Source organism: Morone saxatilis, unplaced genomic scaffold (assembly GCF_004916995.1).
Source record: "Morone saxatilis isolate NCDOM2014 unplaced genomic scaffold, NCSU_SB_2.0 Contig23, whole genome shotgun sequence".
In the NCBI taxonomy this organism is placed as follows: Eukaryota; Metazoa; Chordata; class Actinopteri; family Moronidae; genus Morone; species Morone saxatilis.
The window spans coordinates 23,423,451-23,441,647 of NW_023339796.1; the positions used below are offsets into that span (position 1 = coordinate 23,423,451).

At 40.3% G+C, this 18,197-nt stretch overlaps 4 protein-coding genes across 5 annotated transcripts in view; 1 reads left to right on the forward strand and 3 right to left on the reverse strand.

The window, feature by feature from the left end:
- The window catches only part of elovl8a (ELOVL fatty acid elongase 8a), a 5,585-nt gene extending 3,993 nt beyond the window's left edge, over positions 1 to 1,592 (reverse strand). Inside the window, exon 1 of the mRNA XM_035670921.1 lies at positions 1,578 to 1,592. Within this exon, the coding sequence (XP_035526814.1) occupies positions 1,578 to 1,592 (15 nt within the window). The remainder of the gene's footprint in view (positions 1 to 1,577) is intronic.
- A 1,113-nt stretch (positions 1,593 to 2,705) lies between these two features.
- selenop2 (selenoprotein P2) lies at positions 2,706 to 6,449 on the reverse strand. Of its 2 annotated transcripts, none has more exons than XM_035671000.1 (5): positions 6,366 to 6,449; positions 5,289 to 5,547; positions 4,590 to 4,802; positions 4,051 to 4,159; positions 2,706 to 3,782 (listed from the first exon to the last, which is right to left on the reverse strand). In XM_035671000.1, exons 1-5 carry the CDS (start codon positions 6,394 to 6,396, stop codon positions 3,441 to 3,443), a joined length of 954 nt encoding a protein of 317 aa, XP_035526893.1. In that variant the 5' UTR covers positions 6,397 to 6,449; the 3' UTR covers positions 2,706 to 3,440. The 2 variants fall into 2 exon arrangements, with proteins under 2 accessions (XP_035526893.1, XP_035526894.1); XM_035671001.1 differs by having other exon boundaries at positions 5,289 to 5,543; positions 6,366 to 6,401.
- A 1,452-nt stretch (positions 6,450 to 7,901) lies between these two features.
- si:ch73-382f3.1 (uncharacterized protein LOC100151273 homolog) lies at positions 7,902 to 11,923 on the reverse strand. The gene is made up of 4 exons (XM_035670680.1): positions 11,522 to 11,923; positions 11,079 to 11,238; positions 9,626 to 9,801; positions 7,902 to 9,395 (listed from the first exon to the last, which is right to left on the reverse strand). The coding sequence occupies exons 1-4, from the start codon at positions 11,669 to 11,671 to the stop codon at positions 9,012 to 9,014; spliced, it is 870 nt and encodes a 289-aa protein (XP_035526573.1). The 5' UTR covers positions 11,672 to 11,923; the 3' UTR covers positions 7,902 to 9,011.
- Positions 11,924 to 11,936: 13 nt separating this feature from the next.
- On the forward strand, positions 11,937 to 17,807 carry toe1 (target of EGR1, exonuclease). Its single transcript, XM_035670679.1, has 8 exons — positions 11,937 to 12,550; positions 13,034 to 13,074; positions 13,234 to 13,330; positions 13,598 to 13,756; positions 14,258 to 14,371; positions 14,800 to 14,948; positions 15,786 to 15,948; positions 16,153 to 17,807. The coding sequence occupies exons 1-8, from the start codon at positions 12,437 to 12,439 to the stop codon at positions 16,909 to 16,911; spliced, it is 1,596 nt and encodes a 531-aa protein (XP_035526572.1). The 5' UTR covers positions 11,937 to 12,436; the 3' UTR covers positions 16,912 to 17,807.
- Positions 17,808 to 18,197: the final 390 nt, after the last annotated feature.

An 18,197-nucleotide genomic window follows, 5' to 3' on the forward strand; every position in this document is an offset into this window, starting at 1 on the left:
ATAAAGTTGTACTGTGATGTGCTGTACTGTATTAAAACATGGCTTTGGTCTTGCAACCTTCATCAGAGTCAGTAAGAAAGTGCAAAAAAGTGATTCATTTCAACTAAATTACAACTATTTGTAATGATATGTAAAAAGTCTATTCTGCATTTGGTATAAACATGGAAATTCTTTTTTAAAAACAACTGACCTTTTGCAGGCTATTGTATTTCAAATGTTTATAAATCTTGAAAACAATCTTACATAAAGAAAAACACTCCACTGCGAATTTGATTAAGGCACCCAGAGATAATCTGGATTATAATTTGAGGATTAAGTTCACTAATCCAAACGTATCTCTTGATAATGGATAATAACTAATAATCCTCTTGATGAAGGCTGCCTAATGTGGACAACAGGGTGATGAGTTTCCATATCTGATTAACATATGACAGTGCTGCCATCTAGTGTCTGCACACAACAGGTCAGTTACTACCTTCATCTTTCTTTACAGTAGGTTTCTGATAGAGCTGGGTTTAAATGTGTACTGATGTCTTTTGTCAGGACTTGTGGTGTTGGTCTATTAAACTCTCCATTAATGTAAATTTTGGTATTGGTGTATGAATATAGAAACTCTTACACAGGTGCATTTATCCTGCCCTGAACTTTGTATTTTAAAATTACACACATATTACACCTGATGTGTTTTGAAGGTTATTTAAAAAAGACTAAATATCAAAAATTGTATTTAATTGGAATCAAATTAATTTGTGGGCAAAATAAATTTAGCAAAACAGATAGCTAGTATTTCTCCACCTAAATAAATGGAAGAGACTTTGAAACAGTATTTAGGGAAAATTTACAATAAATATAACTGAACAGTTAAATTAATTTATTAATGAATGAATAATCCAAATTTAATAGGCTTTTTTGGTAATTGTGGGGGCTGAGGGTTGCACTACAGAGGGTACATCAATGCTTCCTCCTCATCTTCATCTCTCCCTGAATGTTCTCACATTGCATCAGTGTCCCAATCCACATTGAGCAGTAAGCAATATTGAATATACTCAGTCTTTTAAAAAGAAGAAGCAGTAATGAATATTATTATTATCTTTGTGTAACATTCCACCCCTAAATGTAAGTGAAAGCATTAATTACTGCACTGGCAGAAGCGGCAGGCTGTGTCAACAGTGCTAAGAAGTTTAGCCTCTCCAGGAGCCTCCCAACTGGGATTTACAGAGGAAAATCCCCAACAGTGCCAGGCTTCTACAACCTGCTGAGGTTTATCAAGTTGGTTTAAGACATCCAGCACTGCTAAATGGAAATCTGAAGAATCTTCAGCAATCTGCAACATTTTGCAAGATTCAGTAGCAAACAGCTGATATTGTACTGTTCATTCAGCCTGCTGTTTGGAGACTACATGCAGGTAATCATGGGAAATTATGACAACCAGTAAACTTTCAGTGGTATTAATTAGGGCTGACTCTTAAGAACTAGAGCGAAAATAGGTACATCACACAGGTGTCAGAAAATAGCAACAATGAAAAAACAATAAAACCTGCACACTTACTCACTGCCACAGAATTCTTTTTTCTGACCTCATGAAGATCCATCTAGGATTGAAACACTGTCATTAAAAAGTTTTTTGTGCCAGTGAGTAAGTGTGTGGGTTGATTCTGAAGAGCTGCCAGAATTGGTATATACTTAAATATGATCTTAATTAGTTTTTTTTTTAGTGCAGACAGCTTAGGGAAATTGACCTTACCTTCATTCTGATGGTGGCTGTTTTTGAGTTTTCTCCTCAGCTCTCCTCACATAAAGCTTCCTGCATCTCAGCCATGTGTTAAGCAGCACTGAGGTAATCCACCTGTTCTCTCTGTGTATATGCATGTGTGTGTTTCAGTGTGTGTGTGTGTGTGTGTGTGTGTGTGTGTGCGCGTGTCCAGCATGACATATGGCAGTGTGTCTCCTTTATTCTAGTGTGGCAGATCAAGTTCCTGCCAGCTGAATCCCGTCAGTCAGAATACACGTGAGACTGACAACTAATTTAAATGATTCTTATGGTAATAAGAACATAATTTTAGATGACTTTATGATGATATTCAGTTCAATTTTTTGTTTTCTGAATGCCGAGTCAGATGAAGACAGATACTACTCTAATCTTGTCTGTACACTAAATATAAAGCTATAGCCAACAGCTGCTTATCTTAGCTTACCATGGAGTCTGGGAACAGAGGGTAACAGCTATCTTGGCTCTGTCCAAAGACAACAGAATCTTCAGGACTGCAATAGCTTGCTGTATATGTACTGTATCTAGTTTATTAAATCCTCACTAAAAGTCTTTGGTTTTACGGGGGGATTGTGCACCAGACTATTTCTTGGCCAGGCACAGTTAGTTCGTTGATTTGTGTCATCACAATGAGGTTGCCAGGCAAACAGCGGAGACTACAGTAAGGTTACTGCTAACCCTAACCCTAACCCTAACCCCCTGTTTCCAGTCTTTATGCTCAGCTAAGCTAACCAGCTAACCCTGGCCGTAGCTATATCTAGTATAGATATGAGAGTGGCATCAAACCTCAATTCTCCAATTACATGAACTGTACAGGTAGGCTACTACAAAAGACACAGAAAGAGTCCATGCCTATAGTAAAGACACCTTCATACAAACACTTTCAAAATGTATTTGCTTTTTAATGGAGAATAACAACCTAAAGGTTCATTCTACATTCAGATAGTTAATTGAAAAGCATTAAAGTAATGTAATAAAGTTTCAAATCTACAGCAAATATGTCAAATTGATTAAATGGATCAATGTACACTATGTTAGTCCAGTAATACAGTATATTATACAGCTAAGTGCTGCATTTGCTTTTGTGATTTATTATATCTAATGACTTCATTGGATTAGTATACTGATCTAATTTATCATACCACTTCCCAGAATACTTGTACACATTCAACAGAATAGTATAAGTACAGCAGCTGAAGCTCATGTTATGCACTCAGAGTAATGTAATAGCATAGCATAGCACCTCCAGATCCTGCACAAGACAGGATTAAGAGAAGCAGAAACTGAACAGGAAGGAAAATGTTTGGACAGCAATCTGACTAAGGTTTGCTCAGCAGCAGCATACAACATCCTCTGACTCTGTGTGGGTGACAGTAACCATCAGTCCATCCAGTTTCTCCACACACATCCATCCACAGCCTCCTGCAGGCAGGTTTTACTCCATAGACTTCATTAATGGGAGAAGACAGGGTAGGACTGGCTACTTGATCCACTCCGAGTGAGGTGTAGAGATGCCAGCAGAGAAACCACAATCTGATTACTGCTTAAACACATTCAACAGCTCAATGAACTGCTGTTTATCTGTATGCTCTGCCATCAAAGTAAAAATATTCCTAAGTAAACCCATCCTAACTAACTAAAGACAAAAGAAGCAAGTAAAAACACTAGTATTCTAACTGTCATTCGTATTATCCACTTCCATCCCGTGATGCTGATGACGAGGGTGGTGGTGATGATGACTGACACGATGAAGATGAAGAGTTTCATTCTGGCTGGTATCGTGCTGATGTCGGGACTGATTCCGGTGACTGGTGTTAGGGTGCTGATGAGAATGAGGAGAATGATGATGAGGATGGCTGTGGTGGTGATGAGTCGCCCCAGGAGCTGTGTCTCCCACCTCTGAATCATCAGTGTCCAGTTGAATTGTGGGTATTGCAGTTGTCTGGCTGTCATCCAACTGTGTTGTCTCATTCTTCATGGTGCCGTTCTTGCCACTTGATAAAGTAGAATTAGCCTGGGAAAGTTAAAATAAATATATACAAAATACATAGTGAAGAGCAGAGTTTGGTGATAATTCCCTGTGGGTCTGTCACGATGAGTTATCACTTTCACATTACACATTGTCATTTGATCCATCCTTAAAAAAAATGATTTAAATCAAAGGGTGTATGGCATTTTATATTTATTGAGTGAGTAATTCATAGTAAACACTGAAAATCATGTTTGCAAGCATTTGTGTGTGTGTGTAGGTGTGTGAGTGTGTGTGTTCTGTAATTACTCACAGAGCAATTGCAGATGTTTTTATGATAAGTGGCTCTGATTGCAGCCTCTACATAGGGGTAATGCAGGAAACTGTACGGCAGCACTATATGGAAGGTGAGCAGACCACATCTGGAAAAAAAGGAGACAGAGAGAGAAAATCAAAATGTAGATGGGAATCAGTGCAATTTTATTGTCTCTTTCCTTATTTTCACAACATGATGAATAAACAATTTATATATTATTTATAGATTCTAAGATTTATTTGAAATACCATGCCAGGTCCTTTTTTGTCCTACTGTGTGTGACTCAGAACTAATGTGCTCACATGCAAGCATAGTTGTGCTTTTAAAACCTTTCACAAGAATGAATATAATTTTTATAATCCGGAAATTCTGTTTGGAAATATGTATTAAATCAAGGGTGCTGGGACTAGTACTAAAGTTGTATGTATTTTATGTTGGCACTCTACTCAACTCAAAGAGCTAAAACCAACTGAGATGTTGACATAAAAAAGAATCAAAATTGTATCTGCGTGTCTAGGAGAGGTGGCTTTGCTTACCTATCGTAAACCAGGAAATCATCTTTGTCCCCATCCAGAGCCTCCCACACGTCATTTTGAAGGGGAGCCTGCTGGTATACAGGAACACCAGGGGGCGCTCTTCTCTTCAGCTCCCAGTACATGGCTCTGGACTGAGCCTCACGCTCATTTACTATCATAAAAGACACCTCTGTCAGGTTGCTTCGGTTCAGCTTTCCACGCAGGGCTCCAATTCTACAGAGGAACAGATAGAGACATCCACTGTCAACTAAAACCAGTGTACAAGGAGCTCTTAAAGGCATTTTCATCCATCCCACCAATTATGGTTTACATTTTCTTTAATATTTCTCAAAGGCTTTGTTCTATTCAAGCATCCCAGTAAACAATGACAGTGTCACAGTGAGTCAGCATGCACAATACCAGGACCCTAAAACTGAAGCAGCTAAATGAATTCACCCATTGTTTATTTTATTACTTATATCAGTGCTTTTTCTACTGTTACATGTCAAAATGTCTGCAATGAAAAATTATACATGTTATCTCTGGCCAAATATGTAATGTCGCAACATTTTTAAAGATTTCTTAACCATAAAAGTAGTTTTAAATAATGATAATAATAATTAAACTCCTTCTAAACAATGTTTGCTCTGAGTGTATCACTGATATGTATATGCCTATCAAACTACTACTACTATTGTTCCATGAAGTCTGTGTTCTTACTTGGAGGCCTGAGTGAGACAGAACTGTCAGCTGGCCTTCAGTAGCGCCACCACTACCACATTTCCCAGCAGCTCTTGCATGGGTGCATTTCCCTTTATAGTCCAGTGGGGGGCGGGTTGGCAGATCCTGGAGGCGTCATTGTCCCCCTCTACCATTAGAGTGACATGTGAAGCCCACAGCAGACCTGGCAGGGCCGCGTACAGCCACAGCGATGAGAGAGAGCGCATTGTCCCTCCCTGGCTGGCTGGACCGAGTCTACCTGACGAGAAAAGACGTATAATAATCCATGCATTGTCACCCAAGTGCAACATGAAGCTGCAAACTTTGAGACATGTATACAATTAAACAAAAATATGGAACAGGGATTAAGGAAATTAAAGTTATAAGGTCAGTGTAGACTACAGTGCACAACAGCACGTGTAGGCAGTCTGGACTGAAAGGATATTCAATCTTTGGCAGGTTTCCCCTGTCCTGAAACAAATGGCCAGTCTGATCCCCCAAAAAAGAATAAACCCTCATTGTCTCTATCATCACATGTGGAGATAATCTGCAAAATAATAATTTTTTTGTGGGGCAAACATCCAACAGACAGAAGAATGTCAGGGGCAAAGGGACAGACAGGGTGGCAGACAGAAAGACAAAAGGAGGCTGGGCTGTTTACAGCCTCAGTGACATCCAAAAACAGTTTGCACATGCAGATAAATGTGCCTCTTTCTGTTTGTTGAAATTGCTTAACATTTTGTTATTAAATTGTTAAATTGATCTGAATGAAAACGTCAGAAAACAACCTCACAGCTCAAACTTTACCAACAAGAGGGAGTGGCATTTGTGTGTCCCATAAACAGTGGCTACCTACTGAGTTCAATATATTATATTAAATCTCTAAAGGTGCAAACCTTAAAATGCATTATTTTGAGTAGCAGGGAAAAAATTACACAAAAATGTATTATTTTGAAAAGACAAAAAAAGGAAAATCCAATACAATTGGTTAATATATTTCATTTCAATTACTTTTCAAAATAAAACACCTATGATCATTAAAATGAAAACTAATTTGAGCCTAAAAGAAAGCCTTACCTCTGTCCCCTGTCTGTCCTGTGACCCACATAAACAAGACAGCAAACCCGTGTTGTTTTTAAAGCCTGTGGGGTTGACAAAGCACTTCCCCCAAATCAAACAGACAGAGAGAGAGAGAGAGAGAGAGAGAGAGTAGTATCTAGTAACTAGTATCTATACACTAACAAGAACTGTATTCTTAAATATATCAACTTCGGATACTGGAGTAGTGATATAAATATGTACAAGTTGCAGACCCCTTGGTGTCAAAGGACTTTAATTCTAAATCACCAGTTCCATTGAAGTTACCTTGACTTTATTTTTGTATTTTTCGATTCAGGCCAAACCGTCAGGCCACCAGGGCACCCAAGCTCCTCCCTTTTTATTGTGCATTGCATTGTGGGACAATATAGTGTGCATCAGCTATTTGAAATTCAAGCATTTTATGTATGCATACTGAATATTCTTAATTCACACACTGCTGTACATACCCAAAATCTACTCAGAAATAATTTGGAGTAGACACACCTAAAATGTATAAATTGCAAAAACTCGGTCCACGACTTTGGTCCAGACTGAAATATCACAGCAACTAGTCAATGGATTGGATTGCCATTAAATTTGGTACAGGTGTCCATGGTGCCCAGAGGACATTGGTGATCCACTAACCCTTTATCTAACGCCGCCAGCAAGTTTAAGTTCTCACTTATCCAGTGAAATATCTCAGCATCTACTTAATGGATTGGCTCACAACTGTAGGTATTTACAGACATTCATGGTGACTTTGGTGATCTCCTCACTTGTCCTATAGCACCATCACAATGCTGACATTTTTGGTTTTGAGTGAAATGTTTTAGTCAACTGTTGTGACTGCTGTGACTGTACTCTTAATCTGGTTTACCATCAAAAGAACCTCTTGTTTGTAATATTGATCTTATTGAGTAATATTTACTATGTGTGAGTCAGCCTTTTGACTGTGTAGAGGTGAATGGCACCCCATGACAAACAAAATCACGGTTCCACTTTTGTAAGAGGTTAAGCGTCCAAAATCAATGACAATCAGCACGAGAGGGTCAAAGTGACAGACTTACTGCACAGCTGTGAAGGAACATGTAAACTGCTGTTAAGCTACAGTACTTGGTCAGTCCTGATAAACCTATACCTATATCTTTCACTTGTATAAGTCTTTCTACCTAAATGCTGTTGTCATGTTGTAGTTCAGCTTAGGTAACAAGCCAACCGCAAAACAAATATCTAATCTCTCATGTGAGTGATTTTCTCAAAGTCCAGCCTGGGCCACGGTGGAATGTCAATTGTTTTATTCAGGGTAAAGGTAACTCAAACATCACCTGGTAGGCCATTGTATTTGAGTATATAATGAGTATTTAGGTAGTACAGCGGTATTTAAGGGCACCAATGTAACCAGTGTAGTGAAGGCAACAGTGCAGTTTGTTACTGTGAGCGGCCTGCTATCTATGCAGTGCACCCCTACATGCATTATGCCTTTTGATGTAGTGAAATGTCTCTCTCACATCCACAAACAATGACAAATACAGGTAAATCTTAACAACCACTTTATTTTCTCACAGTGCCAGTGTTTTGGATATTGAATGTCACGTGACTTACTGTGACTAGCCTGAGCTTTGTTTGATACCCTTTGTGGTAACTACAACTGCGCGGTAAATTTAAACACGTCAAGACAGAGCAAAGAGTCAATAACCAACAAAACAATTTACAATCCATCTAGTGTACAATTACACTACAGGTTGTTATTTACCAATGGAGGGGTTACTTTTATTTCCTTGTTGACTACATACAGCTCCCTAACAGACTCTAATTTGTTATCGATAGTAGATTTGGGAACTTGCTGGAAAAACACCAACGCTTTCAGTTTTGCAAATGTGATCAAAATAGACAACATGACGTTAAGCATATCAACCCCGATTGTCTTGACAGCATTTGAATGATTTGTAATAGGTGGATTCAAACAGCACAACCTGAAACCCTGCTGATTACGTTTAAATGCAAACTCACACTCAGTGTCTAGGGAGACGTTTACCAGTTGTGTCCTAACGCTTTACACTCACACACTATCAAATGATAAATATTTTGGGTGAATTTTAACAAAAAAAATATAAGCTTGCATAACGTACAGGAAACAGTTTATAGTGTAAGATATTTACACGCCCCAGTATTCCTCATTATATGAGAATACTGAAGCTACCTAACCCAGTATATGAGCTTATCTGCTCTCAGTATATTTGAGTATCCTGAATAGTATCAGGGTTTTATTGTGCATGTAAACACTGCCAGTGGAACACTCGTTACATCAGCTGTAAACACAAGCAGCAATTTCAACAGGCTTTGTGCAAATTATGTCTACACGTAGCACACAATCCCACATCTGATGGCTACACACAGAGCACATACTGTAGCTCAGCATTGTCATGGTAACAAACACCATAAGCATAAACCCAGACTAACTGCCAGCCCCAGCATCTCACATCAGTTGGGTAAAGCCGTGTCTTAGTGGTGCAGATCACAAGCACAGCCAGGTGACAGTCCAAGTGATGCATACATTTATACTGATGCTGTCTTTCATAGAGGAGATAAGAAGTGTGGCCATCTTCTTCCCTTGGTTAGAGTCAGTCATGGAAACTGCCACAATCAGGACAAAACACCAATCAGTTCCTCCTCGTCATTGTCCCCGACGCCTTCTGTGGGACTGTCACAGGTGGTCATGAGCCCCAGGCCCAGCTCTGCCAGCTCCTCACAGCTCATGTCTGTCGTCACCATGATCTTAGTCTCCAGGCGGTTACACAGAGTCCTGTAGGAGGGCAAAGGGTATCCCAGCTCTCTCAAGTACTCGTAGCCTTTTGTGCCGACTGCACAGCGGATCTTTCGAGCCTTCAGGATGGTCTCTGGAGACCAGACGGCACGGCGGGAGCGTTTTGTGAGGGACAGGGCGCGAATCTGGTCCTCAAACAGAAAGTTCTGAAGACCCTTCTCAATCCGGTCGAGCCGATACAGACGCTTCTTCATCTCCTCCGCCTGAGACAGAGAACAAGGTGGTTTATTAGGGCTATGTAGTGAACATTCCCACGTATGACTGTGGGGTTGACAAAGACTGATTTCCTTTCTCAATTTCAGTCTTCTGCGCACATCAAAGTCATTGGAGCCACAGGATAATTAGAGTCACTAATGGAATAACTAGGGTATGTGCGCTAACGTTACATCAGAAGAGTCATTTGTTTAAAAAGAGACACCAGCAGCCATCCTACCTCCTTCTGTAGCCTCGCAGTGTGCTGCATCTCCTGCTCCAGCTGTTTCTTGAGGAGTTGACACTGTGTGCAGGGCTGCTGGTCCTCTGCAGTCACGTCTGCGTCCTCCTCCTCCATGCCGGGCAGAGGGGTGCGTCTAGCATAGCCATGGTCCCCGAAGTTCAGCTCCTTTTCCACTACAGAGACAAAGCAAAGTTTAACTAGTATTGTATATTCTGGCTGGAATCTGGTGCGATCATTTGCACAAATTGTCCTGTATGTGCAATATGTCTTTGATTTAGCAAGGGAAACACATATTATACATATATTATTATATATAACACAGATATTTGCAGAGCATGAGTATAAATGTAAATGGAGTACGTCACTTGTCAGGGCTATGGTGTAGAAGCCATAGCGTTCCTGCAGAGCTTTGTTCACTCTCTGCAGAGATCTAGCTCTTCCTGATGAGTTCAATTCTTTTTTTTTTTTTACCACTTGCCTGATGTGAGGCCAGTGAGTTATAAAGGGTTCATGTTTCAGTTTTGCTTCTTTGACTTTCACACTCTCTCATAATCTTATTTCATTTGGACAAATCGGGAAATCAGCTGCATGTATGTTGTTTAAACATGGATAAAACTGAGTTGCTTGGCTCTGACTCACACATGTTCTAAGGCTTGAGTTTGACCACTCAACAACAGACAGGCTCTACTCCAACAGTGCCTGGCTGACTGGAAAGAGCCGTTTGGTTTTTTCTGAGCAAGAAACTACCAGAACCACAGCTCCTGTAGATATACAGGTACCTGCCACATCTAAAGCTGTATTAACACTACATGGTATGGCTCCACTCTACTCATTTTTGGTCCCTCTACTTCGTTCTCCACTGTAGATAATACTTTGGATAGTAACCCCTCAACATAGGCAGAGCTGACTGTCATAGCGATGCAGATGGGAAACAACAGGGAGCTTTACTTTGGTCTTGAGAAGCTCCAGCCTTTATTCACTGACAAACTAACCTACACTGCACATTTACTACTACACTGACAACTTCACTGCTCACATCCTGGGCTCTCCCTCTTTCACTCATTCACACACACACACACACACACACTGCTAGGAGCTCTTATAACAGAGAATATGAAGGGACTATGTTCTTGTTATGTCTGCACTTTGTCAACTGACCATAAAGTGGTTTGCAGGCTGCCTTTTTTGAGTGAATAACAATGTGGTGGCTATTAATGTTTATGGCTATTTAAAAGTGCAGGGTTTTTGCACGATGTCCTGTGTCACATGACTATCAGCGGTCACCTTTTACTGTCAGCTCAGCTCGCTTGAAACCTTGATTGAGGTGGTACCAAACGAGTACCAGGTACTATGTGTAATGGAAAATCAGAAAGCAGTATCCGTGCGGTATAAAAGTGGTTTAATATAATGCAAATTATTCAAGAAGAAATGTCATTGCACATTCATTCACCTGGTTCAGGTTTCATGGGCAGCAAGATGTACGGCGTAGTGACTGCAGGGTATGCAGGGTCTCCAATACTGAACAGAGTGGGGATGGCGTTGGGCTTCAGCTTCTTTCCCCCGGCTGGAGACCTGGCTATCTCCTCAAACTGGCTCTGTTCAAAATGGTCCTTGGGGAAACAAGGCAGGAAGACACATACAATTTAACTAAACACAAGAAACAAGAACACACATACAGTGGATGCAAAGTTCAGACATGGAAGAAGGAGTGACAAATGAACCCAGAGGATTGTTTGCCATTAATAAATAAAACTTGTCACTGTGTTTTTGGATGCATTGTCCTATCCAATTTAACTTCTTCTTTTGGACTGATGCATCGTCTCTGTGTTGAGTGCCTTTATAAAGTAGAGCTGGGTCACAAACATGTCAGTGCCTGTGGAAACTTAACGTTACCTGGCAGAGTCTGGAGTGAGGAGTCGGTTCAAAGTCACGTCGACAGTTCACCACCCATTTCTTCTTACGTACAGGGTCTTTGGGGAATCTGAACAGCTGTTTACCAATGCTGGTTGAATTGGAGCAGTTTGGAGCGGAGCAGCCACCCATTGCAGCAGTTGAAACAAACAGCAAAGCTAAATTTAGTAAACGTCAAGATAGCTGGGCTGGCAGTGAAGCTCAGCTGGGGATTTTAACCATTACTTTAACTAACTACTTCCGCGGCGTAAAAACAAGAAAGGGTTACATTAGGACTAAATGTTAGCTCGTGGAAACCAACGTGCTGTCCAGACGACTTTTACGTCGTATTTTAAGGATACAAGTTAAAATAGCAAAGAGATAAAATGTTTCTGACTTTGTTTGAGCCAAAATGGCGCACTTCACCTCGACAGTTAATGCTAGTGACGTATTGTTTATGTGTGTCTATCGTAAGTGCCTGCTTGGAAATGGTATTGGAAAGCAAAAAGTCAGAAAGAAAAGGAAAATTAAAATTAAAAGTACATACATTCCTAAAGACAAGTGTTTATTCATTAATGATAAAAACCATGTGCACCGATGTAGGACACAGACTATGATTTAGAGGCAAACCCCTTTTATATGCGCTCAGGTAATAGCCCGGCTACTATGGCTATTTTGTCACAGGACCCCAAGGAAGCACGTTGAAATGTTTACGGTAGCAGCACTGGAAAGCTATGGACTCTAATAAGTGTCGATAAATAAACAACAGTTAAAACAATAACCGAATGTATAGAGATAATATAACAAGCAGGTAACGAGAAAGGGAGTTAGCTAAACTAGCTAATAATCCGGGTAGTGTTCGGTGACTAAAGGAAAGGTTTCAGGCGGTTTCATTTCTACAGTTAAGTTGAGACCAACATGACGTGTTCACTGGTAGTTCCAGTCATTGATGTCCAGAATGATAATTTCAGAGAGCTTTGGCCTGCTATGGTAGTGGCCATTAAATCGTCTTCTTTCGTTGCACTGGACACGGTGAGTGCAGCTCTGTGTGTGTCAGTGCTACCAGCGTGCACCTTAATGTGTGTTACCATCCCATGGTGTGTGTGTGTGTGTGTGTGTGTGTGTGTGTTTTCCGGTCACACTCACTCCTAATTGTTCACTAATGATGGTGGTCATTACTATGTTATTAGTATTATTATTGTTGTTATTGTTGTTGCGGTAAATATATATTTTTAGCCACTTTAAGGTTCCCCCACACATATTCCTTATTCCATATTATTCTATATTCCTTACACCGGCCAGTCCAGTCTCACACATAATAACAAAGACTGTCAGACACACAGGGACACACATACATAACTGCCCTTCCTCCAACATTACCCTAATTAAGCAGATCTACATGCATCATTGTGCTTTGTTTGTTTTGCCTGCCTCGGTTACTTTCTGTGTCACTCTTTAATTTGTAAATGATCTCACCAATTTAAAAAGTACTAAGTGGCCCCTGTGTTGTTTTAGGAGCTGAGTGGTCTTGGAAACAGGAAATCCTTGCTGGCTGAGTGAGTAAAAACATTACTGTGACTCTTTCTAACGCACACTAACCTGAAATAGTATCAACAGGTTCTTGTGCGAGAAGCCACAGGTGCAAAGTGTGTGGTTTTTGAGTGCTTATTAGTGTTTTCTGTTGGTTTGCTCTGACCCTTGCTGTCATGTTTCAGATCTATAGAGGACAGATATAAAGCCATATGCCATGCAGCTCGCTCTCGCTCCGTCCTCTCTCTGGGATTTGCCTGTTACAAGAAACTGGACAACAAGGTACGATAAGATGGCGCCTTCTCCAGTTGCATATAACTTGTGGACACTGGTGTCCATATACCATATACTGTATATGAAATGATTATTATTTATTTCTGCTGAGCATGACACGTGCTGGTTTGTGAGAATGTATGACCTGTCCTGCACACCAGCATCACATTGAATGTATCAGATAAGAGAATTTGCCACTGCAGACTTCTGTGTGCAGATGTGTTTTGTCTGTGAAGTTTATCCCCTGCCTTCTCCTTCTCTTCCCCCTTTTCCCAGGCTGCAGACACATACCTGGTGCAGGTGTATAACCTCACCCTGCTGTGTTCAGAGGAGTACATCATAGAGCCCCAGTCAGTGCAGTTCCTGGTGCAGCATGGATTTGACTTCAACAAGCAGTACGCCCATGGAATCCCTTACTGCAAGGGCAATAATAAGGTGATGATAACATGCTGTTCTGTGTTCTGCTGTGTGCAGTGAGTCTTGTCCTGAACCCACTGTGTCCTCTATTGTACCTGTATGTACCCCTCTGTCCTTTCTTACAACTTTGTCAACCATCTAGTATCTTGTGACAGCTGGTCTGATAGCTTTATAATAAAGAGTTATAGTGGTCTCACACACAGCCGTTCACTGGTCTTACCACTGCACTAAATTTATATACTTTGAATAATTAATTTCAAAATTGGTGCTTAAACATTAAGTTTTACTTATTCTTTTTTGTTTGTTAATATGGGATAACATTCTCTGCTTTATGCATTCCAAGATGCACATATCATGACAGGACTATAGCCATGTAATGGTTCATGTCAGACATTATATAGTAGACAAACCTGAACACTATAGGGACATATAGAACAGGATACTGCAGTGGATGATTGCCCTTCCTCAGATGTTATTATTTGATTTCTAGCTGTCTTCTCTCTTTACCTTCTTTGTCAGGGAGCATCAGATGACCGGGGAGTACACATCCGGGCCTTATTCACTGAACTGCTGCGTGCCAGGAAACCTCTGGTGCTCCACAACGGCCTCATCGACATGGCCTTCCTTTACCAGGTACCACCGCGTTAATATGTTTGCTGCTCAGTCTCATTCCTGTAGTGTTTTAGATGTTAATTGTTTTAAATATACAAATACTGACTGCATAGTTCAAATATGTAACTGTATAATTTGTAGCAGAACATTTTGCACTTGTTACATCATCTTACCTAGTCGTAGCTTGTATTGGAGTGCCAACTTTATTAGTTGATCACCAAAAAAGTAATTAACAACTACTTTGATATTCAGTTTATCGCTCAAGTATTCTCTGGTGCCAGCTTCTCCAATATAATAATTTGCTTCTTAACTTTTTTTATTAATTGTAAGCTGAATATCTTTGAGTTTCATCATCATCATAAATCATACCGGCTTTTGAACCTCATGCCTTTCTCATAGCATAATGCACTTTTTTAACGACTGCGTTTGCAATTGATGTGTGTTTCCAGAGTTTTTATGCACATCTGCCTGAGCGCTTGGCCACCTTCACAGCCGACCTCTCTGAAATGTTTCCCGCTGGCATCTATGACACCAAATATGTCACTGAATTTGAACTCCGGCTCACTGCGTCCTATCTGGAGTATGCCTATAAAAAATGGTGAGTATGGGTTTATAGTGCACTGTAGACTCACAGTCTTCCAACATGGAGCAGGTGTTGAAATTGTCCACACCTACAAATACTTATGAATAGTTTTGACAAATTTAAATTGAGTGAAAATACAAATTTCACTGTAAACTGTCTACATACTATACTGTAAACTAAACTCCTTTATAGTAAATTGGAGAATATTGACATTTTATTTCACTTTTATTATAACTTTTTAAACGTTTTCATTTATTTGCTGGTTTGTCAAAAGAACAAGAACTGACAGGAAAGTGTTGTTAACCTCAACACCAACATTATTCATTAGAATACAGAGATCTCTTGCACAAGACAAGGCACTGTAAGCATTTCAGATCATCATTACTCATGTCCTCTGACTACAGTATTCTAATGCAATCAGTAATGACGACCTGTATGTAAAACAAATGGAAGGAAGTTTGGTTTTATTCCAAAAGCTTGTTAACAGCCACAGGACAAGAGATGGACAGTTTAACTTGTGCATTGATTGATAAATGCTGTTTGTATATTTTGGCATAATGTGCCTTTTTGAAATAATATACCTTAATGGTGTGGCCAGATTGGCCACTGCTATTTAGTCATTGTAATTATGTATTTCGGCATTTCTCTTCCATGATCATATTATATACATTACATATATTTTATATGTGAAATGTTCCCACTCGATGGACAGAAAAAGTGTTTGTTTAGTTCTATATCAACCATGATGCATACGCTGTCACAATGTATGAAAATGTAAACAGTGCATTATTGTGCTTATATCATAGATGTAAAAAAAAAAAACATACTGCTATTTTCTCCTCCTCCTCCCAGTAAGCTGGATAACAGTCGCAGTGTGTCCTCTGGAGGGGCTGGACCTCACGTTCATATAGAGTTCTGTCAGTACGCCGGTCACATGTCCAGCTACGTGGACTACAGAGTGTGTCCAGCTGTGGGCTCTTCTGAAGGACAGACTGACATCTGCCAGCGCTTCTCTGTGAGTTTAAACCTTTTCTTTCCTTTCTTCTTTTTTTCTTTTTTTTTACCCAGAGAAATCTGTGTTTTACTAAAATTCGAAAAAATAAATATTAAATATGGTTTCAGTGCCTAAAATAAAGGTGCAGTGCCCTTTTACTTGCTGTCTCTTTTTCCATATCTTTTTTAACCACCTTGTCTTTGTTTTTGTGTGTTTGTCTGACAGGCGTTTGGCTGGTGTCCGAATGGCACCCAGTGTCCCTTATCCCATGACACTGACCTGATCATCCTGCAGGATGAGAAAGGAATGGGGGACAAGAAAAAAAAGAGGAAGAGACAAAGAGACAAGAAGAGAGGTAGAGGCGGGGCGGCGGAAGGCTCTTCCATCTTTGACGGTGCCCCTGAAAACAAAATACCGCACATGGAGGTGGATCCCAAAGAAACACCGGATGACCAGCAAGGCGCTGAGCCATGCCTAGAAAGCGTGTCTCTAACAGGCAGTGATGGAAACGCTCAACAGAATGAGGGGGAGAGCATGAAAACAGACAGCGAGGGGAACGGAGTGTGTGAAGACCACAAAGACTTCAGAAACTGTGAAACAACCGCCGCAAATACAGAAACCAGCACAAACGATGGCGTTGAAAGCAAAACAGAAGAAGGAGAAGGAGAAAAGTTTTGCGACCGCCCAGTTAAGACTGGCGAGCAGAAGAAGGTTGACACAGGAACGCACCGGGCGGGGTTTGATGCCTTTATGACGGGATACATTTTCGCCCACTCATGTACCATCATCAACAAGGACAGAGTGGGAGCTGGAGAGGGGAAGGAGCAGCAGAAGGAGGAGGAGCAGCCATGGCTTCCTACCAGCCTCAATAAGGTCTACCTCAGCGGCAAGGCGGCTCCTCTCAACGTGGTTAAAAGCACCTTCTCCAAATCCTCCAAGGCCCATGTGCAGAAGATGGAGACGGTGTGGGGAATGAGAATGTAGTGTGAACACAGCAGGGAAGCCACTATAGTGTGTACATACGCAGGTTAATGGGGTAATGTTATTGCCATGCTAGCAGCAGGCTCAGTGGATACCAATGTCAGTCCAGTCTGGTCCCCAGAGGATGAATATTTATGATTTTGATAAAAGCCCTGATTTTAGATTTTTGGTGAAATATCTTGACAACTGTTGGATAGGTTGTCATGAAACTTGTACGCACCAGTCAGGATGAATTTGAGAAACTTTGGTGATCCCCTTACTTCTAGCACCATCTACAGGTCAGAATTTGAATTTGCCCAATACTTTAGTTTATGTTTATGACATAGCTGCAAAGCGAAAGAGATTCCCATCAACCTCAGCTGTACTTTGTGTGTTTAGTGCTAAACTAAGACGCTGTTCATGCTAATCATTAGCATATTAGCATTGTGACATTAGCAGTTAGCTCAAAGCACCGCCATGCATTAGTACAGTCTTAATGCTGCTAGCATGGCTGTAGACTCTCTTGTTCCTGCTGTGTATTGCCCTTTACATCCTCACAGAGCCGCGATTGTGGCTTTTTGATGATTTATGTTGACTTTCTGAGAATAAAGCAAAGAATCGGGGGTAATGGTCAGTTTATGTTCATGGTAAAAATGTCTGACAGTGAATCTTATGCTCCCATATTGTTTTTATTAATTTAGCAGTCTTCAGTGGATGTTGGATCCACTAATCAAACTGCAAAAAAAAAAGCTGTTATTGACTTGTAATACCTGTTTTAATTTAGTTTGTTAGTATTTCTAAGTTTTCTCTGCAAACAGCCAAAATGAGATGTTATATGCATTCATCTGACTTTTCAGATTTTGTAACATTTCCTGTTTCTGAAGTTACCTGTGTAATAAACTAACACTCTTTAACAATTATTCTTTTGTCTTGGCTTCATCAGTAAGAATGATATAAAGCAAACTGTCCAGAACTCATATCACGTTATATAATCAGTAAAGGAAATGAATAAAACATCACGCAGGAGAAAAGGTAAAGTATTAACTGCAAATACTGCTGTAGAATCACTGTGAATGTTCAGGCTGTATTAGGTTACACTTAAAAAGTGTATATTATACTTAATAAATCAGGAGTATAGCACCAACAGTACCACAATCCCAACTTTAATCCCCACTCATGCAATATCAGTAACCATGGTTGTGTATATGAGAGTCTACAGCCATGCTTATGGCTCTGTGAGGCTGCTTAGGCACAGGGTTGCTTTGAGCTAAATGTACATGCTAATATACAGATGTTTAGCAGGTATAATG